Here is a 26,051-nt window from a genome sequence, read left to right as displayed (position 1 = left end):
ATTATAGGTAATCCCCGAGTTGCAAGCATTCCCTTAGCAAACATTTGAAGTTACATGATAAGCGCCTCCTGGTGCTTATGAGCAAATCCCAAAATTACGAATATTGTGGCACCACGGCAATTGTTCACCCTTACCAACGACCACAGTGGCACTGCAACATTCACCCTGGTTATTTCCTCCCTCCTCACTCCCACTCTGGGTCTCCCTAGGCGCTAGGCCTTCAATATCTTGCGAAGATCAAGATCCTTTGGTGTGTTCACAGAGAATGGAGGTCTAAAGTAACACAAGATCACATAAGATAAGTGGTGTGATCTCATGTACTTTGGACCTCTGTTCTCTACAACAGGGAACGGAACTGAAGCCGGGGGATGCTTCCGCGTACCTCCAGAGGCTGGATCCAGGCACTGGAGGCTTTTTCCAGGCCACTGCCACCAAGATCTGAGGCGGGGGAATGCTTCTACAGCCTTTTGGATGCCCAATCCGGGCATTGGAGGCCTTTACTAGGCTGCTTCTGCCTGGAAATGAGCCTCCGGAGGGCTGCAGAAGCATCCCCCAGCCTCAGATCTGGGTGGCAGCAGCTTGGAAAAGGCCTCTGGTGCCCAGATCCAGCCTCTGGAAGCAAGCAGAAGCATCCCCCGGCCTCACTTCCAGGTGGCAGCAGCCTGGAAAGGTCTTCGGCGCCCAGATTGAGCATCTGGAGGGCCACAAAAGCATCTCCTGGCCTCAGATCCAGGCAGCAGCGGCCTGGAAAATGCCTCCAATGCCCTGATCCAGCCTCCGGAGGGCCGCAAAATCACCCCCCAGTCTCACTTCCGGATGGCAGTGGCCCGGAAAAGGCCTCTTGACGCCTGGATCCGGCCTCCAGAGGCACACAGAAGCGTCCCTCAGCCTCAGATCCAGGTGGCAGCAGGAACCGTGGAAGAGAGGAGACGGATCTTTTCAAAGTGAGTCTGGCATGGCATGAAGGGATGGGGAAGCATGAAGTACCTTAGTGGGTTGGGGAGGTCTTGGGGGCCGGTTCCATCACTAGGCCTCCCCATGGCCTTCCCCACCCTGAGATATCTCATGTTCACTTAACAAGCCACCTGCGTTTTAACAAGCAAGGAGTGATCTCATTCGAGGTATGAGATTCACTCCTAATGAGTTTTTGAGTTACAAATGGAATGGGCAGGCTCCATTACATTAGTAACTCAAGGACTACCTGTATAGCATTCAGTCTTTTGTCTCTACCTTGAGAGGACTTTAAAGTGAAGTTCTATGCTAAAACATTAGCCTAATTTATGTAAGCTCTTCACCACTGAAGAGACAATTTACACCTCTGGAGCCATCTGGAGCCTTCATTGGTCTTAATAAACATATTATCCACTTACTGAGTGCTCTTTCTTGCTCAGCAACATGGCTATTATTGCTTATATTTCTTGTTTCTACAGGTAGTCCTCCACTTACGACCACAATTGAACCCAAAATTTATGTTCCTGAACAAGACATTTGTTAAGTGAATTTTGCCTCATTTTACGATCTTTCTAGCCACAGTTGTTAAATGAATCACTGCAGTTGTTAAGTTAGTAACATGATTGTTAAGTGAATCTAGTTTTCTCAGTGACTTTGTTTGTCAGAAGGTCATAAAAGATGATTACAAAACCCCAGGACACTGCAACCATCATAAATATGAGTCAGTTGCCAAGTGTCTGAATTTTGATCACATGGCCATGGGGATGCTATGATGATCATAAGAGTGAAAAATGGTCATAAGTCACTTTTTTCAGTGCCATTCTGAGTTCAAATGGTCACTAAATGAATTGTTGTAAGATGAGGACTATCTATAATCGAAATAAATTCAACAAGACAAATTAACAGTTGGGCATATCAACATTCCTAACAATGTTGTGAATATCTTGTCAGCACTTAGAACTGAATATTGGCATCAACATAGAAAGCAATTATCAGAATAACTGCATCTACATGGAAGGAAGTGGGGTACCCCAGGGCTCTGTTCTAGGCCCAGTGCTCTTCAACATCTTCATCAATGATTTGGACGAGGGGATAGATGGGGAACTCATCAAATTTACGGATGACACCAACCTGGCAAGAATAGCCAACACTCCAGAAGACAGGCTTAAGATACAGGAGGACCTGGACAGACTTGAACACTGGGCGCTATCTAACAAAATGAAATTCAATGGTGAAAAAAGTAAGGTTCTACATTTAGGCAAGAAAAACCAAATGTACAGGTATAGTATAGGGGGTACCTTGCTCAATAGTAGTAACTGTGAGAGGGATCTCGGAGTCCTAGTGGACAATCATTTAAATATGAGCCAGCAGTGTGCTGAAGCTGCCAAAAAAGCCAACACAGTGCTGGGCTGCATTAATAGAGGGCTAGAATCAAAATCACGTGAAGTATTAATACCACTTTACAATGCCTTGGTAAGGCCACACTTGGAATACTGCATCCAGTTTTGATCACCATGATGTAAAAAAGATGCTGAGAGTCTAGAAAGAGTACAGAGAAGAGCAACAAAGATGATTAGGGGACTGGAGGCTAAAACATATGAGGAACGGTTGCTGGAATTGGGTATGTCTAGTTCAGTGTTTCCCAAACTTGACTATTTTAAGGCATGTGGACTTCAACTCCCAGAATTCCACAGCCAGCAATGCTAGCTGTGGAATTCTGGGAGTTGAAGTCCACATGCCTTAAAATGGTCAAGTTTGGGAAACACTGGTCTAGTTTAACAAAGAGAAGGATGAGGAGGGACATGATAGCAGGACAAGAAGCAACGGATGGAAAGTAATCAAGGAGAGAAGCAACCTAGAACTAAGGAGAAACTTCCTGACAGTTAGAACAATTAACCAATGGAACAACCTGCCTCCAGAAGTGGTGAATGCTCCAACACTGGAAGTTTTTAAGAAGAGACTGGAGAGCAATTTGTCCGAAATGGTGTAGGGTTTCCTGCCTGAGCAGGGGGTTGGACTTGATGACCTCCAAGGTCTCTTCCAACTTTATCATCACCATCATCATCATCATTATTATTATTATTATAGCATATTTTCATTTACCATTTAATACCACTTCTCACAGAGTATGCAGACATCAAGCTGTTTATCATATCAGCGAACATCTGCTTCCTTTACGATTACTATAGGTAACTTTCTCTTCTCCAGCTGAGTTATTATATCATGCTTCTTTCTCAGGATTAAACTCTGCATGCCTTCCAATATATGCATGTTCGTGAAAATGAATGCAATTATATAGCTGATGTTTTTAATGCCAAATGGGGCTTCACTGTTTTCTTTAGAATAGATGGTGAAGCTCAGTGGAAATTGTTTTGTCCTAGCTATAACTTAAAAGCTGGAACCATGAGACATGTAGGTAGTCCTTGACTTATAATATTTCGTTGAGTGACCGTTCAGTTACAATGGCACTGAAAAAAGTGACTTTCACACGACCATTGGAGCATCCCCATGGTCAAGTGAACAAAATTCAGATGCTTGGCAATGCAACTGACCCATATTTATGACGGTTGCAGTGTCCCGGGGTCATATGATCACCTTTTGTGACCTTTTGACAAGCAAAGTCTATGGGGAAGCCAGATTCACCTAACAACCATGTTATTATTATTAATTGTTATTAACAATTGCAATGTTTCAGTTAACAGCTGTGACAGGAAAGGTTCATAAAATGAGGCAAAACTCACAACTGCTGTCTCTCTTAGCAACAAAAATTTTGGGCCTAATTGTGGTCGTAAGTCAAGGACAACCTGTACATTTCCAGATCTTATTCTGTTGGCTCAAACTCTCTGCCAACTCCTTAACATTCCATTTTAGATAACTATATGCAATTCATTAGTTTTAGGAGTTAGCCAGGTCCAGATACTCGACAGTGTGGCAGAGTTTCGATAAAAGGGTAGAAACAGTTTACCTTCTATTACATTCTCTTTAGATTTATATTTTGTCATACATTCATGTATGAAGTGTGATAGCTCCTAGAATAAGATCTGACAGTCCCCAATAAGGATTAGTTATGTACTGCCTTCTGGTGGTCAATGTAAACTGAAAACACCATGCAGGATATACGTAATCTGAAAATAGAAAAAAAAAAACCTTCCACCAAGAGGGAATGGAAGTCATGCCAAACTTTGTACACTATGGCATTGTAACATCTGTATTTTTCTCTCTTCTGTAGTCCAAACTGATCCAGATCTTTTAACCATCCATCATGGGTCTTGATTTCCAGCCCATTCACGCTCATGGTCTTGGTAGCCTTCCTCTGAACTTGCTTCAATTTGTCATTGTTCTTAATAATAATAATAATGATAATGTTGGAAGGGACCTTGGAGGTCATCTAGTCCAACCCCCTGCTTAGGCAGGAAACCCTATACCATTTTGGATAAATGGGTGTCCAGTTTATTCTTAAAAACTTCCAGTGTTGGAGCATTCACCGCTTCTGGAGGCAGGTTGTTCCATTGGTTAATTGTTCTAACTGTCAGGAAGTTTCTCCTTAGTTCTAGGTTGCTTCTCTCCTTGATTAGTTTTCATCTGTTGCTTCTTGTCCTGCTATCATGTCCCCCCTCATCCTTCTCTTCATTAAACTAGACATACCCAATTCCAGAAACCATTCCTCATATATTTTAGCCTCCAGTCCCCTAATCATCTTTGTTGCTCTTCTCTGCACTCTTTCTAGAGTCTCAACATCTTTTTTACATCGTGGTGACCAAAACTGGATGCAGTATTCCAAGTGTGGCCTTACCAAGGCATTGTAAAGTGGTATTAATACTTCACGTGATCTTGATTCTATCCCTCTGTTAATGCAGCCTAGCACTGTTGGCTTTTTTGGCAGCTGCAGCACACTGCTGGCTCATATTTAAATGATTGTCCACTGGGACTCCGAGATCCCTCTCACAGTTACTACTATTGAGCAAGGTACCCCCTATACTATACCTGTACATTTGGTTTTTCTTGCCTAAATGTAGAACCTTACTTTTTTCACCATTGAATTTCATTTTGTTAGATAGCGCCCAGTGTTCAAGTCTGTCCAGATCCTCCTGTATCCTAAGCCTGTCTTCTAGAGTGTTAGCTATTTCTGCCAGCTTGGTGTCGTCTGCAAATTTGATGAGTTCCCCATCTATCCCCTCATCTAGATCGTTGATGAAGATGTTGAAGAGCACTGGGCCAGAACAGAGCCCTGGGGCACCCCACTACACACTTCCCTCCATGTAGATGCGGTTCCATTGAGGACCACACGCTGAGTACGGATCCATCTGGTGGTTATGCTGTCTAACCCGCATTTTTCTATCTTATCAAGTAGTAGGTTGTGGTCTACTTTGTCAAATGCCTTACTGAAGTCTATATCCGCAGCATTCCTCTGGGCCACTAATTTTGTCACTTGGTCAAAGAATGGAATAAGATTTGTCTGGCATGATCTGTTTTTGACAAACCCGTGTTGGCTTTTAGTAATGTCTTTGTTTGCCTGTAGGTGTTCGCTGATTCGTTGTTTGATTATCTTTTCCAGAATCTTGCCGGGTATTGAGGTCAGGCTGATAGGTCTGCAATTTCCTGGGTCCTTTTTTTCCCCCTTTTTTGAAGATGGGAACTACATCAGCTCTTTTCCAGTCCTCTGGTAGTTCCGCAGTGCTCCAGGATCTTTGAAAAATATAGTTCAGTGGTTCTGAGATCACATCTGCCAGTTCCTTAAGAACTGGGGTGTAATCCATCTGGTCCTGGTGATTTGAACTCGTCTAGGCTGGACAGGTGTTCACTTACCATTTTCTTGCCTATCTTAACTTGTATTTCTGTTTTGTTTTTTATGGCACTATTTTTGATAGGTTAGTCTGTTTTTTCTCTTTGTGTAAAGACTGATGCGAAAAATGAGTTAAATAGTTCTGCTTTCTCCCTGTTGCTTGTCACCTTCTTGCCACTTTCACCCACTAATGGACCAATCATTTCCTTCACTTTTTTCTTGTTCTTTACATGTTGAAAAAAGCTTTTTTTTGTTATTTTTGACTTTGGTTGCAAGCTTTAGTTCATTTTAAGCCTTAGCTTTCCTCACTTCGTCTTTGCAGGCTTGGGCTATTTGCTGATATTCTGACTTAGTTATGTGTCCCTCTTTCCATTTTCTATACTTGTCCTTTTTATCTTTCAATTGATCAGCCATGCTGGTTTCTTTTGAGAACTGTTATTTTTCCTCTTTGTTGGTATTGTGCTAGACTGGGCCTTTATTATCTCACTTTTCAAAATTTCCCAAGCCTCTTGAGTTGTTTTCCCTTGGAGGATTCTCATCCATGGAATCCTTCCCAAACCCTGTCTAAGTTTATTGAAATTAACTCTCTTGAAGTCCAAGACTCTAGTTTGACTTGTTCTATTGCTTGTGCTTGCATAATGTTGAATTCCAATATTGCATGATCACTTCCTCCCAAGGTTCCTATGGCTTCAACACCTTATATCATTTCATCTCTGTTAGTGAGAATTAGGTCCAAAATGGCTAATCCCCTAGTTCCTTCTCTACTTTTTGGGAGACAAAGTTGTCTGCTAGGTTTGTCAGGAATCTTCTTAAACTTTGGTGACCAGAACTGGACATGTTATTCCAAGCAGTGTTTTGCCAGAACAGATAAGAATAGAACAATTACTTCTTATGATTTGTACTTTGATCTCATCGATGCAGAATAAAAATAGCAAAATAGCATGTTAAAATTCCATTGATTAGTCTTTAAGGTATCATAGATCTTTTTTTCTGCTGAATACTATTTTGGTTTTAATGAAGTCAACACTAGATATAAGGTTTTGTACCTAATGCATACCTTTCCCTACACTAGAAGTATTTTCCAGGAATATTTAAATGTCTTCAAAGAAATTAAATATGGTTGTAAGTTACATGTTTCAGAAACTCAGTACTTTAAATCCTCCATGACAAGCAATAGATAAAAGCATTCTTTGAGTTTTGTTTTCTCTCATCTGTCATCTAGAAATTCATCTATATGAAAATGATACTAAACATTCTGGTTTGTCCTGCATAGCACAAAATGTTAATACTCAAGTCTTTGTTTTGTTTCTCCTAAAAAAGCTAGTGGAAAAACATGCTAAAAATAATATATAAGAGATTAAAGGCCAGCTTTAGGGGCAATGGACCCCCTTTTCTAACCATGGATCCACTTGGTTTGACAGAGACATTAGCACCTGAAAATGCCTGAGACTTGTCACTTTAATTTCTCAGAACATTTAAAATTAACATACCATAACTTTCAGGTGTTGTGAAATTAAAAGAGAGCTTCATGATCCAGATTCATAATATAACTTCTGTAAAAAGCTGTTGGCAGAATGAGTCATTCTGGGATCTAATTGTTCCAACCATTTTTCTTTTATGCGGCATAAACAAGATGAATCTCAGGAAATTCAAATGAAACCAATTTTCATATTCATTTGAATCAAAAAGAAAATAGCCTGATTATATATCAGCTTTTTTAGCTTATATTATCTCCTGATTCTTCACCAATAGCAAGATTCTTCCCACTGATATTATTAAGGGATGGGAAAATCAACACACCGGTTCCAGAGTTTGCATAGTTTTTACTTTCTTTAAAGTTTAAACCCACCCATGTCTATAGCCTCATGTGCCACTAGTACTACAGCACTACAGAAAATTGTTCAATGATCAATTAAATGCTGCTGTTGGACTTCTATATAGATGACATAATTGTGGTCAAAACCTGTTGTGGTTATTAACATTTCACTGAGATTCTTAGTACAGATGATTATAGTGCAGATTATGACAAGTTCTCCCAGTATTTTTTCCTTTTGTCCCCCATGAGCTTTAATGTTCCTCTGATATATTGACAGTTTTCATTAAATGAATTCCTGCAATTCAGAGAGAAAGGAGAGACACTGCAGGTTTAAATGACATGGAAAACTAGGCTATAGATGAATGGAAATCTTGGGGTTCACTGTTGTGGGGAGCTGAGGGTAATACAGTTCAATTGTTGGGCATAGCATGTTATATAAACCTCATAGAGAAAGAGGAAATTCAGCTGAAATATCAAATATCTGGGGATGGTGAACGAGGGATACTGTAAATCTAAACAGGTTTTTTGGCTTGCCCAAGAAATGTGGAAAGCTTTGGGTATGGAATTTTAATACAAATGCATAGGATACAGTAGAAGCGTATACATGTATGTCTCTTTGTGTGCGTTTATAGTTATGTTTCATGACAATTAGAAGCTAATATAGGGAGGCAGAAAAATTCTGTAGAATTAATGTAATTAATTCAACCATATTAACTGAGAAAAATGCTATCATGAAGCTTCTCTATATTAGATAACTATGAAAACAAGTGACTGAATCATTGTGAATCTGGAGCAATTTGGGATACTAACCTTGTCTGGGCTTTGTAATTAAGCAGGGCTGGACATACTGAATATTTGGATAGGAGATTTCCAGGGAGTCCAAAGGTGTAAGTTAGACTAGGAAACTCAAACAGTGAACTATTTGGTATTGCTGCCAAAAGAACAGTGTACAGTATGTGCCTTGAAAAAGATGCTACATTTTTAGCTACCTCCAGCCACTAGGAATGAATCTGCTTTAACTTGTTGGGATTCGTATCTTAACTTCTGAGTTAGAAAGATGCTTTTTCCAAAAGGCAACTGGACTTTCTTGAGAATCATCCATGACTTGGATGATTGAGAATCTCCATAAACATTGTGAATTAGAACCTGAAAACAACCTGCACCTTCTAGAGGCAAAACACTTTGGTAGTTTTGTTTAAGAAACCATCTGTACTTTTCATATTTTTGGGTGATCCTGGAGATGCACTTTCTTGCATAACCCAATATGTTGCTTGAGAAGCTAAAATGGTGTGGGTTGGTGATGGCTAGGACTGGAGAAGAGAACAACATATGTTGACTTTGTAGAAGAAGCAGTGAGATAAACAATAACAAGACTGGTAACGTTTCAAAACAAAATTACTGGTTGAACAATTTGTACTCAAGGATATCTGCAGAAATATATTTTGAGGCATTTCAAATGTTCCTTTCTTCATTAAGGGAAAAAATTAGTGTTATTTTCAAAATGTTTTCCTCCCACTTCAAGTACACTTTTGTCATCAAATGGACTTTTTAAGCCATGAGTTTACAATGGGAAGCAAAACACACTGCATTTCAAAAATTATATAGCAATATATTTGGACACAGATGTTATTTTCTATGCTACAACAAGATGATGTTGGAAAAGCCTTTACCTTCCACTTTGACAAAGCAGACCAAAACTGCTTGCAGTTGCATTTTTTTTATTTTTATGTAAAAATAAAATAATATTTATTTTATGATATACATTTACCAAAAGTAGAAGACTGAAAACTGAATTTAGAGACCTAGGATAAACAAGTATAAGATGAAATAGCTGAGAACTGGTAAGATTTTACCGAGATGACTAAAACTTTCGAACACCCATTTATGTGTGTCTGTTTAGATCCAGGTGTTTCCCCCACACAGCCAATTCAAACCACATTTTGGATTCCTTTGTGTTTCGGTATAAGTTGCAAAGGTGTGATGGGCTGACAAAGCAAAAAAATCTAAACAGAAACAAACAGGTGTTGTCAGAATCTTTCTCATTCTACATTGCCTATTTCTGATGACATAAATTTATAAGTTGGTAACTGACTTTTTAAGAAAATAACTTTTAATATGAAAAGCAGAAATTCTAACCATGCAGTTATTTGTTTCTAACATTTTCATCTGGATTATCAGTTGAAAATATAGTGTTTACAAAAATGATAAGACACTGGACCTTAAAAGTGAAAAAGCAACAATATAATCAGGCAGTAAAGGGGAAAGGGCTTGGGAAAGAAGAAATAAAAGGAAATACAGACTTTCTAAATTCCTAGGAAAGTCAAGTCAAGTGGAATCAAGGCACTCTTAGAAAGATGAATCCCTTAACAATTAACCCTTGGAACAGTTTGCCTCCAGAAGTTGTGGGTGCTTCATCAAGAAGAGATTGGATAGTGATTTGCCTGTAATGGTATAGGGCAGGGGTGTCAAACTGGCAGCCCTACGGCTGGATGGATCATGCGCAGGCCATGCCTATCCCGGCTCCGCAAAGGCAAAAAACATCACAGTACGTCATAATACATCATGGGACATGATCAAGTTTGATACCCATAGTATACAGTCTCCTACTTAAGCAGGGAGTTGGATTAGCAGGTCCCTTCTAACTCTGTTATTCTGTTCTGTTATTACTTTCCTGCAGGGCGTAGGTCTCAGGAAAGATCATTGGTTCATGAGCCTGTTTGCTCTGCTGCTGGTTTGATGAAAATGTCTTTCCAATGACCCCAGAGAATAGCAGTGCTAAAAAGGATATGGGTTTGTTGTAAAAACTACAGATTTGCAAACTTGTATTGCTAGTTTATCAGTAAAGAAATAAAAAAACAATGTCTTTTGTTACATTAATAACATTATTTTTCCCTACCGTTAACCATATTGGAAAGGATCATGCTGTTTCAAATACTTCTCTTGTGTGTGTATATGTGTTTGAGTTCATTCTGAATTGTTTAGCAATTTTTCAGATTTCATAGTAAAATTGTGAAGTTATTCTCATATTTGTACATAGATATAACACAAAAAGACACATTTTATTTTCTTGTAAATTCATTGTAGAATGGCCTGGACTAATGTATTCCATCCATGCCAGACAGCTAAAAATTAATAAAAGGTACCTAGTAGGGTAGTGATGTCACCGAGTCAGATAATGAAACATCTGCAAGCAAACAACCAAGCTCAGTGAGTACCAAGGACTCCACAGTTCAACCCTGAGCTAAAGAGCAATAGATCTCTTTTATTGAATAGTGTTTGACTGAAGGTGATTGCTATGAGCTGCAAATCATGATAATGCTAACATCACTGATGGGCTCCTATAAAAGATTGATGTATTCCAACTGGTAAGGGTTGGCACAGCCTCATTTGTGTTAAATGGGGAATTTTTAGATCTTTCATAAAATAGTTTGCCTTTTAGATAAACATTAAAAACTTTGAAAAAAAGATGACAGTGCTTTATATCTTCCTGTCTAAAAATAAAAATCTGGAGCTCCTAGACACCCTAATGGGCAAGCCACAACTGTGCAAGCTTACATGTGAATAAGTTTATAATGCAAAATTTCATTTTAAAACCAATAAACTAAATCTCTCTCTATAAGAAGGAGTTTATTGAGAAAAGGGGAATACAAGAAAACAATGGAAGATAACACACAAGCACACTTCCAAATAAAATCAGTTGGATCAGCTGCTCACTTGCATGTAACCTTGGGTTTTAGAATTAGTTCAGAGTTCATTGTAGAGAAGGTGATTGCTGGGAAATTAGCTTTGCTTGGGTTTTGTTAGGCAATCCTTCCTCCACATCTCTCTCTCTCCCCCCTGTTAGTTTCATATAATGCAGAAGATACAAGAAAAGCAATGTTTTTAGGATTACTCTTTGTTGAAACAAAATGTTTTCTGTTTCTCATGTCCTGGATCTAGCCAGAAAAAAAGAGAGTCATGATAGCTAAACTTGCTAACCTAATGACCCCTAGATTGAATGATAAAGGCAACAACTAATTTTCATCAGTTTTACCACTGAAGAAACATGAGAAACATTTCAAGAAAATAAAAGATTTAATTGTGTTTTTGCCATGGGGCCAGCATGAAAACAGCAGGATTCTATTGTGTAGTGATTTTTTTAGAGATTCTGCTTATAAGGAAGTTTGAGCATATAGGTTATTTTAAGATCTCTGTTATTTGCTGCTGTTTGGCAGTCATTTGCAGATGGCCAATGTCTCAAGGATACAAACATGTTTTGCTAAAAATGAACCCATGTTCAATCTCTAATTAAGATAATCAAGATAACTAGATTCATTAAACTGCATATCTCATTATCCTCAGTCATCATAATAGTTCAGGTAAAAGGAAATATAGTTCAGTGTGCCTAGTGATCATGAGATTAGACATGACAATTTTACAGCGTTAAGAACATGCACCTTTATATGCCACCAGTCTTGTCATTGCTGTTTTTCCTTCTATGTAATTCTTAGTTCTTAAGGTCCCCCTGATATGTTAGAAATCAGATAAGTCCTCACCACATTATTTGTTACAAATCCTAGAAGGGATTGTATTACGGAAACTGCCAGGAACATAAATGATTTATTCTGCTACATTCATTCTTGTTAACCTTTTGGTAGTTCTCCCAGGGCTGACATTACTCACCCAATCTGTTTTTCTTTTGTGCTCTCTGCCCCCAAACACTGCATTTGCACCTGTATGTCTTCATTTTTCTTGCCCAGTACTTACTTTAATTTTCTCTGTTGTACATAGTTACAAACCAGGAGGGAAAGTAATTTAAAATCCAAGAGTTCCCTGGTATAGGACAGTCATGATAGGATGAACCTCCTGACATCCTATAGTGCAGTGTTTCTCAACCTTGACAATTTTAAGGCATGTGGACGTCAACTCCCAGAATTCCACAGCCAGCAATGCTGGCTGTGGAATTCTGGGAGTTGAAGTCCACATGCCTTAAAATTGTCAAGGTTGAGAAACACTGCTATAGTGACTAATTGTCGCCTGAAGAGTTTTTAGCCTTTCTATCCAAACCTCTCCCCTGTTCAGCCCTATGAGAACTAAAAAACAAGGCGGCACTTTGATTTTTCTTATGCAAAATTCATAAATACGGAAGTTAACAAACATTCCCCCACAGCTGAAACACAAGAGGCAGTTATGTAATTATGCAGTCTTGCCCATAGGAGAATTTTTAATGAGAAATTTATTTTAATAAATAAATTTTTATTTTTATCCTGCCTTCGTTACTTTTATAAATAACTTAACATATGTAAGACTACTTCCTCCTCCTATTTTCCCCACCGCAACCACAGTGTGAGGCACGTTAGGAAGAGAGAGAAGGTGACAGATCAAAATTCAGTCAGCTGGCTTTCATGCCCAGAATGGGACTAGAACTAGAACTCACAGTATCACAGTTTCTAGCCTGATGCCTTAACCAGTAGACCAAATTGTTTATCAATTAATGAGATATGCTGCAGATCTATCTCCATAAACCTAGTTTTGACAGGATTTGTTTTTATAGATTTCCTGCACTAAGGAAGGCAACTATTTGGTGTTTAAGCATCCATTAGAGGTAGTTCTAACACCTTGAAGCAACTTCAAAGATGGGAGAAAGAAAAGAAAGGAGATTAAAACCAAAGACAGCATTTGAATGAATCTAAATATTGTTAGAAGTCAAAGCAAGGAATGTAAATTTGTTTGACCAGGGTTAAAATAAAATACATACTAACCAAGTTATGGAACCCCTTTGCAGAACTTTTGCTGACAAATGGATTAAAACATTAATGACTTATAGATTTGCAAATGGATAAGGAATGGGTAAAGGAAAGGAGAGATACATGTATGCAACCTTATAAGGAGAAAAGAAATAAATACTTTACCTGTAGTTCTTGTGATGAAAATCACAAGTCACTTCTTTATCATTTTTCTTTTTAACTGTTTCTTTCTCCTTTCTTTCTTTGCATTTTCCATTCTTTTCATTTTCTTTCTCTTCTGAATTTGGCTTGTATTACCATGTATTATTTTCAAACTTTCAACAAAAACTATGATTATGAAAAGATAATAAGCTGGTTCCACCCTTGACTAGTACTATAAGGGAATGGCAATGTTGCCAGTGAGCGGCTGTCTCGAAGCCACTGTGTCTAGAAGTAACTCATGGAGTAAGGAAAATACACTACCCCCTCTGGAGTAATAAAAACAGTAGAAAAAATTGTGATATTGTTTTGCTAGAAACAATAGAGAAACTGTATTATATTAACAGGTGATAAAAGTACTTGGTTTTCTTTCTCAGTGCAAATACACCTTCTGTGGAGTACAGGACTAAGGATAAGCACCACAGGTTTAAAGGCTTCAAAAGACCATTAAACACCTAGCTATATGGGGGCACTTCAGATCAGCACATTATAGCACTAGATTCAGGCACCAGTCTCTGTAGCTGTGAAGGGCAGTGCCCAGTGACTAAAGGGGAGAGATGTGTGCCCACAGCAACCTAAAGTAACCAGTGGGAACTGAGCAGATGACAACAATCACATCACAAACCGCATCACCGATAAAGCATGCCAGATGATACCCATCAAAAAACATGTCAGAAGAAGAAAGTGAAGGTTAAAGATTATTTTAGTTGCCCTAGTTGTGGGCTGGCAATAATACAAGGATATGAAGATGTGACAGGAAAAAATGGTTATGCAGAGAAGTTTGTGCAGCAGATGGAGGATCTGAGGAAGTGCATTTTAATCATGCTTTTCAAAAATCAACTCCATTTTTTAAGCTACAATAGTGATTTGTAAGCAGTGGTCCCATCCTGAGTTTGGAAGCCTGAAGTACAGCTGAGAAAATTGGCAGAAAACAGCATGAGAAGTAACTTTCTCCACAAACTTCTTATGTTTGTGGACATCATCTCACCTATATGTCTGCAGGTCAAAACATCATATAAGAGTTAGCAGTGTGGACATGTGATTCTTGTGATGAAATTATCACCCAGGTATTTCTTTCAAGTCAAAGAATAAGTCTGTCTCTTCCACCTCCAGCTATTTTGACAAATGTCCTGGTCCACAAAGCCACTTAGGTAATGATATATCAATAGTATCATTCTCTTTTTTATCCTAATATTCTAGCAAGCTGGAATCTGCAAAAGGCCATGATGCTAAGTTCACTTCCAAGATTTAGACATGTTCCTGTGTTTAGCAGCTTTGACTAGATGTAGGGTTATCTAGGGGCCAGAACAGATTTTATTTTATTTGTCATGTTTTTAATTGGAGATGCAAGGATTTGGAAATACTATCTTTTGAGAAGAAAGGACTTCAGAGATTTGTAACTGATATATATCACATTCTGAAGCAATTTTAAAATTAGGCCTACCAGATTTGTAACGCAAAACACTGGACAACAATTAGATGGCAGTGTAAGGGGAAGATGGAACAAGAGGAAGAGCTACCACCAAGGCAACGGTCAAAAAAGAAAAAAGAAAAAAAAAAGAAATCTGGGTCCAGGCTAGAATTGTAACCCAAGTAAGCAACTTGGACAAGACCCCCTCCTCCTCCAATTGTCTTGAAGATAAAGGCAGAGATAGAGGGCATTCAAACTTGCAAGATTCTGTTACCTTAATTTTACAATAAATGTTGTAGAGTATTAGCATGCATGATTTTGTTACTTAGTCTGGTCTACCTTGAAGGGCTGACCTAAAGAGACACAAGAAAAATAATTCTGATTTCATCAAGTGATTCTATATTTTTACAATGAGATAAGGTGGCCCTTATCCACCTTCCTTCTGCACTGCCCCTGCTAATGTATTTTTCTTCGTTGTCAATGAATGGGGTAGGAGAAAGAGAAGGCATCTCCCATTACATCATGCAACTTGCCACTAGCTGATAGGTATGTGAGAGGTTCTGTAGGAGACCCCCCCACTGTCCCATGGACCGCTCTGATCACATGATGCAATGGATGCACTGATCAAGCTCAGCTGACTATTCTCCAGAGCTCCTGAAGACAGGACAAGAAAGAACATATGGAAACCTATCAAGCAGCAATCTAAGCTAGAATGAAGGAGAAATTGCCTGACAACAATACACTTAATTGAGCCATGCTTATAGCTGGGCCCACTTTGGAGCCTAGTTCTCCACTGGAACAACTTTCCATGATGGAACTAGACTCCTGTAATCTTGCTCCACGCTTTGTAACTTAGACTGTTTTGTAGAACTCTCTGGCATTTGAATCCTAGACTGACACAGATCACTTTTATTTTTCTGCTGTTGCCTTGTCTCACATTTCCTAGACTGGCTGACCAATTTCTAGTCCTATTTCTTGTCTCTTATAGCTTCAACTATGAATTCAGTTCTGTGGCTTCCTAGATCCCTGAACTCTTGGTTTCAATCTGTACCAACACAGCTAGCATTGTGCCCAGGCAAATTCTCTCTCTCCCCCGTTTTCTCCTGGACTGTGTGATTGCTCAGCTACACATTTTAACTGCTGATACTTGTTTGAGTTACAGTGCTGTGATTAAACCAGAGCAACTTGCTACTGCATGAGCACTCAGTCTAGAACAGGGCATCCTATTGTTGTTCTGTACAAAGGAATATGCTGTTTGTTCCTTCTTCCTCTTATTTCCTCCTTCCTTCTGATCACCTTTCCTCCGTTTCATAAAGCTGGATTAGTGAGTCATTGTATTTGAAGAATATGGCTCTTCCTTTGTATAATCAAGGACATTTCTCCTTGGATGTCCTGAGACTATCCAACACATCAAAATTATCTAGGGAGTAAACCCACCTTCCAAGTAACCTGTGATACAATTATAAAAGTATAGTCTAGTTTTTACCAGTTATGCCTTTGTTTCGAAGGATCACAATGGAGAGACTTTTCGTGGAGAAAGAAAAGCTAATTTCCATTCATTCAAACATTTTATCATGGAGTTAATTTATCAGATACTTTCGGAAATGCTGTTGTGCCATACCCATACTGGTGTGCTTGTTACAGACATGCATAAGGGAATTGTGAGTTCCTGCTTCTGTGAATGTATTTATTTCAGCTATAGACCCCTTTGTACTTTGTTGAGTACTCTAGTACTCTGAAATTATTTCAGGAATACAAGTCTAGAGTAAGAGATGCTCATTATTAGAAATCTATACACCAAAATACAAACAACACAACACCAATACAACACAACTCTCAAGAAAGTGTAAGAGGAGGGTATGTTAATATGTGCTGGAAAATTGGGAAAATATATCTGAAAGCACAGAGGTGGTTTATAATGAGCAAGCCAATCCTTTTGATAGTCAGGCTGTATGCTTTGTAGGGATGTAAAGGTAAATGTCAAAACTTTAAATTATACACAGTAAGCAATGAACATCCAATGCACATATTTCAATATTGGCATTATACATCCCCTGCACCTTTCATGGATTCTGTCTACAATATTTCATACCAGTTAAAACGTTGGGACATTTTTCAAGTAGAGTGCATTGCATTAAACTAGTTGGGATGTACCTAAGGTGTGGATTGCTATTTCTAAATCTTACTGGCTCAGGATTTATCATAGCTGGTGCATTAAATGTAATTTTGCAAAAGTATTGCTTGCCATAGTTGCCCCTATGAATTTAGTTGCAGTCAAAGATCAAAGAGAATACCCACACGGTGAACCTGGTTTTTAAAAAAATAAAAATAAAGAACTGCAATCCTGTCTAAACTAGGTTGTAGTTCAATCCCCTAGTCTAGTTTCCTATTTATACAAAGGACATTTCCATCTTGTCTTTAATTTCATGCAGTATTTTTCCCCTTCATTGTTCTCTAAGACTTGCATGTTCTCCTTGCATCCAAGGCAAGGAGCAGTAGAACTGGATGTCATCAGCATACTCCAAAATTCCCATTTACCTTCTCCGGCAGTGTCATGTAGAAGTTGAACATCATGGAGACAAAATGGAGCCTGTAGAGCACAAAGCTCAATAGCCTAAGCATCAAAAGGATAATGTCCCAGAATCACCTTCTAGATGCACTCCAGTAGGAAACACCAGAGCGTATGTAAGATAGTATCTCAAGACCCATTCCTGCTAGGCCAGTGATGGCGAACCTTTTAGAGACCGAGTGCCCAAAAACTGACCTGCCCCCTGGCCTGCCTCCGCCCTGCCCCCTCCTCTGCCCCCCACTCCGCCCGCCCGCAGGGTCACTCGCCACAGATCGCCCAGGCAGCCTTGCAGCGCCATGGTGGCCACACCCTCCACCCACATACATCTGCACGTGATGGGGCGCAAGGGCAGAGTCTTGCCCTGCTGCCCAGCTGCCATGTGATTGGCTGCGCTGCTCCTTGTGGGTCGCGCCTGGGGGAGCCTCTCCTTCGGGCAGGTTGCTGGTGAGGAGGGGGTTGCAGGGGGAGGCAGGGCTGGGGCAACAGCGTGCGTGCCCACATATAGGACTATGAGTGCCACCTTTGGCACACGTACCATAGGTTTGCCACCACTGTGCTAGGCCATCCAGGAGACTACTGTGGTTAGTGGTTTCAAAAGCTTTCAAGAGTTCAAGTAGAATTAGCAGGATTGCATTCCCTCTAATTTCTGAGTAAGTCCTCCACTGAGGTAAGAAAAGTGTTGTCAGTATTATATCCCAGCCTAAAGGACTGAAATGGACCCAGAAAATTGATTACCTATGACTGAAACCCTTTCTCAGGGCACCACCTAAAATCTCTACACCAATTAAAGCCGGCAGTCCTATAAGCTACAAGCCAGAAAACATTGTTCAGCTCTAAGTTAATAGCTCTCTTGGGTCATGATATGCCAGGATTATCTGTGGAAGAGAGCCATGTGTAGATTTAACACAAACATATTGTACCTGCACTAGAACATAGCTATCACTTTTAAGATCTCAAAATAAACAAAAGATGCTGTGCTTGAATTTCTATGAATAAGATGTAAGCAGCACAGCAAGTACTATGTAACAATTCCATTTTAATTTAAAGCTATGAAGTTCACATACATTTAAAACTACAGTATATATTTGTTATAGTACAGGTAGTCCTCGATTTACGACCACAATCGAGGCTGAAAGTTTTGTTGCTAAGTGAGAAATTTGTTAAGTGAATTTTCTTGTCACGTTTGTTAAGTGAATCACTATAGTTGTTAATTTAGTAACACGGTTATTAAGTGAATCTGCATCCCCCATTGACTTTGCTTATCAGAGGTCACAAAAGGTGATCACATGACCCCAAGACACTGTAGCCGTCGTAAATATGAATCAGTTGCCAAGCATCTTCTGAATTTTAATCACATGACCTTTGGGATACTGTGATCGTCGTGTGAAAAACGGTCATAAATCACTTTTTCCACTGCCATTGTAACTTCGAACAGTCATTAAATTAACTGTTGTAAGTCGAGGACTATCTGTATTTATTTGATTTTTTTAAAATACTGGTTGAATCAAGTCTTTTGGTTTTCCTTTTCCAAGGACAGGCTTAAAGTTTGGGCATACAACGCTAAGTATCGTATCAGGAAAAGAAGTGCCTGGAAAGAAATACTGGCTAAAAAAACTGGAAATCTAACTAGATGTTTATGCTTCATGAGATGGATTTTTCCTCTCTCATTCCTCTTATTTTTTCCACTTATCCCACAAATTCAGGAATAAAGACAAGATAGAAAAAAATGCAGGGCTTTTTTTTGTTTGTTTGTTGCTATTTGTTTACCCATTCCAATTGGGTAAAAATACAGAATGAAAGAAAAGGAGGAGAACCGAAGGGTAATGAAATAAAGCAGGTTTTCCAAACTGGGCAAGTTTAAGATGTGTAGTTTCCAAGTCCCAGAATACCCCAGCCTATATGGTGACTGAGGAATTCTCGGAATTGAGGCTCACAGAGCTTAAAAGATGCTGAAGTTAAGAAACACCGACTTAAATCACTAATCCTCTATATGAGTCACATCTTAAAATTGTCAATCTTTTTTTAAAAAAACACTCAGTTACATTCAATGTTTGATGAACACTGAATTTCAAATTCAAATTTAAAATTCAATGGTAAGAAAAGTAAAGTTTTACAGTTAAGTAAGAAAAACAAGATGTGCAGGTAGACAATAGGTCAGCGGCCCCCAACGGAACAGTTTTGGTGAAAATTGTTTTTTCATGAACAGGCAGTGGCAGCAGGAGCAGGGAATGGTTTCACGTGCTACCTAGATCCCATGCATGCACAGATGAAGCTTCGATCGCTTGCACAGCCTGGTTCTTGAATTAATGGCTTTGTACATGGAACCCACATAGTACTAAGTCATAAGATACAAGCCAACCAGTTGTATGATTGGCTTGGTTTTGGCTTGGCATGAAATCTGAACAGAGTCAGTGAAGCTATAGTTTAAGGACAGCAAGCCATTATTTAAAAACATAGTTTGCTGTTGGTTAAGGTTATTGCTTGCAATTGTGATACAGTATCACTACTTAACGGTTTTCTGGTTTATTCCCAAGGTCTGCACATTTTGTTTTTCATTCCTGATTATTTTTATTTTTATCATATACAAAGATAATAGTAATTTATTTAAATTCAGGGTTGTGTTGAAATCTGCAGAGGCCCAAGGCAAGAGCAGTTAAAAAAGAAGTTGGAAAATAATTCATATTATTTAACTTCACTGCAAGACCAACTGTCTTTTAAATCATGTTTAAAAGACATTCTAGTTTAATAGTGATATGTGAATACAGCCTGATTATCTTGTATTTTTATTCTGCCATTGCAGTAAATGATATTTTTTGTGGCATGCATTGTATATTTCTATCACATACAAATTTATTATATCATGATGGGGTTTTTTTTCTGAAATCATAACCCGCATTGTATGAAATACTGGAAGAAGGTAAAGGTAAAAAGAATTAATCTAGTATTCTTTCTGCTGTTTTCTAGGAAATTATGTTCAGTTCCATGCGTAAAAAAAGATTTTCAGAAACCATAAACATTGGGGAATTCATTTGATAAAAGGACATATCCTGTAACACTATAAGTTATAATTTTGCTTCTTCATCATTAATTCCACTTTTCTATCATTTTGACCTTCATTTAAAAAGGCTTCTCAAATGATAGTTTATCCTTGTTACAACATAGACAAAATCCTTGTTACTTCTGAAGTGGTCTTACCCTAAAGAAACAAAGAAGGGACAATCCCTTTAGATATGATAATGTGCATTATTTTGCTAAGTCTGAATAGCATACTGCCTTTTTCTTCTATTGCTATAGCAACAGACATCTGTGAGCAATAGCTCTTTTAGTTGTCAGTAAAGATATTTTAAATGACAAAAGTCTTTGTAAAATGTAGTCCAAGGACAGGCAGAAGGGAAAGTTCACACCTCAAGTATTCAAAAAAAAAAAAAAAAAAATTCTCCACTTTCCTTATGCAGTAATTGCCATGTTCTGCAGTTGTTAGCTATAATTCCATAATAAAAAGTTGTGCCTTCTATTCAAATCTAATATTTCCTTTACTTCTGAGCCGCTGGGAAAGGCACTGTTTTGTTTCTTGCCTATGTCTAAAGGCAGCTTTCTCTTCTCTTCTCTTGAAAGCAATTGGAGGGAAAAGCTGGCATGGGAAAGAGAGGGTAACTGCAGGGTGGATAGAGTCTCTGGTCTTTGGATGATGATGCTTGTTAGAGATGCTACCAACTGTCAGCCTCTTGTCTCACCACCAAATTAGCAGTGGAAATAAGACTATATGAAGCTCCAAGTGTTCCTGGCTGTCTTGGCAGTTCTGACTCTAACCACAAAGTACTATGCTGCTTATTGACAATGTCATGAATGGAAACATTATCAACAATGCAGTGATATTGCTCTATGTGCCCCACTCATTCCACTACCAAACCAATTGTGTAAATTATACAGTTAGAAAGAGTCTATTTCACACACACACACACACACACACACCCCTTTTTTTTTTTGAGGAGGCCTCTCTAAAATTATCCATCTTCAGAGAAGCTTTGGGATGTCCAGCCCAAACCTTTATAACTGGATGAAACAGTCCCATCTCTCATCCCCATTTCACAACCCAAGGCTAGCTAGGACATTGGTTTTCTACTGACCATTTGCTCACTCTTATCTCTCTTGAATTGCAAGATTTATCACATCGATACTGGAAACCCATGAAGGAAAGAAACAGCTAAGAATATGTAATCAGCATACTGAAAATCTGTTGGAATGAGTTACAGTCCCTTTGGGGCTTTTCCAATGACAAGGCTTCCCACTATTTGGTGGGATCTGCTAAGTGGATATCCTAGTGAATCTATAAAGTTGTGTGGTCTACAGCAGAGGTCCCCAACTTTTTGGGTACCAGGGACCGATTCCGTGGAGAGAGGTTTTTCTGCGGACTGGAGGAGGTGTGGTTTCATGTACTGCCTGCATCCCACAGATGAGTCTTTGCTTGTTTGTGCGGACCAGTTGCTGGCATGACACGGACTGGTACTGGTCCATGGACCGAGGGTTGGGGACCCCTGGTCTACAGGCTTGTTCTTTCTCTCCCTGATATTATACAAGTGAGGTATGCCTAATGAGTTCTCTATTTGCTTGCAAAGTGGGGGGTGGGGAGCAATATATGGTTTATTAGAAGATTTCCCATGGCCTGCCCTGTGTCCTCTGACTCACTGTTGCACCCTGTACTCCATCATGTATTTTGCCTTAAGATCCTCTCCCTGAAAACAGCAATAACCAGCCACTATCTTAGAAATTTTACTCTGCAGGTGTCCTCATAAATGATACACTGTGAGATGGAGTCAGCAGTCCTCTGCACGCAGACATTGCATAAGTCCATCTGGGAACTATCCCAAAGCAGAGCCTTAGAGTTGCCAGAAGGGTACAAGTTGTTTGCTGTAGATGCAAAGAAGTGACGGCTCTGGGAATTGGATCAGAGTGGCAACAGGTGGGCCCTTGGGAGGGTAGGCATGTTTTGAGATAACAGGGTCCCCTAAAGCATTTGGTAAGTTATTCTATGTTGAGAGACCTGAACAAATGAAATTCAGCTTTTATTTGCTCCCCGAACCTCTGCCATACAATTCTATTTATTCAAGGGCACAATGGATGAAAATTATGTATATCCTGCTTTTATTATTTCATCAAAGATCCTTATTTAAGGTTTTGCTCCTAGATAATTTCTGATTTGCTGGGTAAATTCAGGACATTAGAAATGGAGCATTCTCCGTGATTGAGCAAATACAACAGTCTACCTTCTATAAAACTGAGGATAGCACTCAAGAAGATGGGGGGGGGGGTGGAACAGTCAATTACCTGGATAATCTTGCTTCAATTAGTGTGTCCTTTGTACAATGAACTTTCAGCATAAGAGTTTATTTAAGGGGATAACAAGTACCTAACCACACTGAATTCTGTGTTTGTGACTGTTGCCTTTCTTCCTTTAACTGTAAGTTCTGTTTTCTCAGTATGCTAAGCTTGTCATGTCTGGCTGCAAAGATCAAGATGATCACAAGATGTTGGAAATACGTTATGTAAAGCAGTTTGGGACTCTGTGTGCAGCTCTTCACTTTCTGCTTATCCCATCATTAGTACAGGTCAGCTACCACATCTTGAGTGCAAGAAGAGATGATGTCATGTGCCACCTTCTCTCTCCCAATCTCAAATGTGTCTCCACCCATGCTTGAAGCTCTACTTGCCATCCTAATCCATCTTAAACTCTTTTTGAGTGAAAGATATGTGTCTGTCCCTTCCAATCTAACAACTGTCCCAGTTCTAATTGACCTTGTGGTTGATCCAATGATGGCCTATTAAGTGAATGAACTTTCCTTACCCCACATTTTTTTCTTGGTCTTAAAAAGAACTTCAATCCTTAAATCAACCAGTGGGCACCCTTTGGGTTTCTATTTAGGCTGACAAAACATGTTTTCCTTGTTTATTCACCCTGCCCACAGGGCTTCAAAGCTGCTACTTCTTTCTGCATGGTAAATCTTTAAGTTGCATTGTAGCAGTGGATGGGATGAAGCTACAATGTTACAACAAGTGCTGTTGTGCTTCTTTGAAACTGAGCCCTCAATTCTTCCGTGCTTCAAAGTTTCCATGGACCAAATAATAGCAAAAAAAAAAAAAAGACTCCTATTCCTAATCACTAATCAGAAAAGAGCTAGAAGGGACCTTGGAGGTCTTCTAGTCCAACCCCTTGCTCAAGCAGCAGACCTATACCATTTCAGACAAGTGGCTGTCCATTCTTTTCTTAAAAACCTCCAGTGATGAAGCACCTACAACTTCTCAAGGCAAGCTGTTCCACTGGTTAATTGTCCTCACTGTTAGGAAGTTTCTCCTTAATTGCTCCTCTCCTTGATTAGTTTCCATCCATTGTTTCTTGTCTTGCCTTCTAGTGCTTTGGAAAATAAGTTGACCCTCTCTTCTTTGTGGCAGTCCCTCAAATACTGTTATCATGTCTCCCCTAGTCCTTCTTTTCTCTAGACTGACCATACCCAATTCTTGTAACTGTTCTATATATGTAATTGTCTCCCAGCCCTTAGTCATCTTAGCTGTCCTTCTTTGCACTTTTTCCAAAGCCTCAATATCTTTTTTGTAGTATGGTGATCAGAACTAGATGCAGTACTCCAGGTGTGTGTTCTTACTAAGGATTTATAAAGCGGTACTAATACTTCACATGATTTTGAGTCTATGCCTCTGTTTAGACAACCAAGGATTGTATTAGCTTTTTTGGCTGCTGCTGCACACGGCTGGCTCATGCTTCAGTGATCACCCACTAAGACTTCAAGGTCCCTCTCACAGTTACTGTTTTTCAGCCAGGTTTCACCTTAGCATGTTTTTATTCAGTTCCTGTGGAATTGAAGCACTAATGATACAATAGAAAGGAAAAAAGTTTTGGCATTACAGTAGACCTCAAGTTACAACCATAACTGAGCCAGAATTATGGCTGTAACTCATTGCGGTCATAGGTCAAGGCCATGGTCATTAAGTGAATCCAGTTTACCCAATGGACTCCTTTTTTTGCTGGAAACTGGAAGCAAATGCTGGAAACTGGCAAAACAAAACATCAAAAATTGTGGTCTCTTGACTGTGGGATGCTGCAAGGTGAGCCAATTGCCAAGTGTCCAAAATACAATCATACGGTTGTGTATGTGGGAGGTGAGCATTGTAACTTCGAAGTCAGGTTGTAAGTAGCTTTTGTGAGGGATCCGTCATAACTTTGAATGGTCACTAAGGAACCTGTAAGTCAAGGATTAACCTGCAAGGTGGAAGGAGAGAGCCCAGGAAGGGCACATAAGTGCACCCAGGTGAGCAACATCTGAGAAAGCAAAGAAAAAACAAAGGGGGCTAATGAGAAAAGAATAATCACTGAAAGGAAAAGGCAGCCTTTGGGAGACCAGCTACCTATGGGAGACCAGCTACCAAGACATGAACAGTCACTCTACTTTGGAAAAACATAGTCTTCGACTTACAACAGTTCATCTAGTAACCGTTCAAAGTTACAATGGCACTGAAAAAAGTGACTGATGACCATTTTCACCCTTATGGCCGTTGCAGCATCCCTGTGGTCATGTGATTTACATTCAGATGCTTGACAACTGACTCACATTTATGACGGTTGCAGTGTTTTGGGGTCATGTGATCACCTTCTGTAACCTCTGACAAGCAAAGTCAATGGGGAAGCCAGATTCACTTAACAACCGTGTTAGTAATTTAAGAACTGCAGTGATTCACTTAAGAAATGTGGCAAGAAAAGTCGTAAAAGGGGGCAAACATTTCTCACTTAGCAAGATAAACTTTGGGCTCAATTATGGTCGTATGTTGAGGGCTACCTGTAGTGACACCAGCATGGGAGGGAAGCCACTTAGGCTGCTGTGAGGAATTGCCTTATCTGTCCATTTGTCCATTAGCAGAGAAACTCTTCAAAGCCAGAATAGGATAGGACCAGATATGGAACGACGGGAGGAAACTGCCAAAGAGACAGAGAGTCCAAAACTGTCTGGATCCAGCCAAGAACTGTGAAGAAAAAAAATCCCCACTGGCTCCCAAAGACGAAGCAGCTGGAAAGCAGCCCATAATGTTGTCAGTTCCTCCATTTGAAGCATCCTCTCTAGTCTCTCCTGTGACCCAAAAGGAGCTTGGAAAAAAATTCAGAAGCCAGGCGGTGATATTTGGCTTTATTGGTTTAATGAGGAAGCTGCTGGATTCACAGCACAGGTTATCATCCTGAACCACCCAGGCCAAATCAATGCTGGCTATGCCCCTGTTCTGGATTATCATACTGCTCATATTGCTTGCAAGTTTGCCGAGCTGAAGGAAAAAATTGATCGTCGTTCTGGTAAGAAGTTGGAAGATTGTCCAAAATTCCTCAAATTTGGAGATGCTGCCATAGTTGATATGATTCCAGGCAAGCCTATGTGTGTTGAGAGCGTTTCTGACTATTCTCCTCTGGGTCGTTTTGCTGTGCGTGACATGAGACAGACCGTTGTTGTTGGTGTCATCAAGGCTGTTGATAAAAAAGCAGGTGGTGCTGGCAAGGTCACAAAGTCTGCCCAGAAGGCTCAGAAGGCTAAATGAAAATTCTG

The 26,051-nt window shown here is 39.5% G+C and overlaps 1 protein-coding gene across 1 annotated transcript; it reads left to right on the top strand.

The window, feature by feature from the left end:
• Window positions 1-816: 816 nt before the first annotated feature.
• On the top strand, window positions 817-26,051 carry LOC120310362 (elongation factor 1-alpha 1-like). Its single transcript, XM_039348704.1, has 2 exons — window positions 817-944; window positions 25,581-26,051. The coding sequence occupies exons 1-2, from the start codon at window positions 817-819 to the stop codon at window positions 26,041-26,043; spliced, it is 591 nt and encodes a 196-aa protein (XP_039204638.1). The 3' UTR covers window positions 26,044-26,051.

The sequence above is a fragment of the Crotalus tigris genome, unplaced genomic scaffold (assembly GCF_016545835.1).
Source record: "Crotalus tigris isolate CLP2741 ecotype Arizona unplaced genomic scaffold, ASM1654583v1 scf7180000018168.854452, whole genome shotgun sequence".
Taxonomy (NCBI): Eukaryota; Metazoa; Chordata; class Lepidosauria; order Squamata; family Viperidae; genus Crotalus; species Crotalus tigris.
This window is presented reverse-complemented; position numbering and strand designations above follow the sequence as displayed.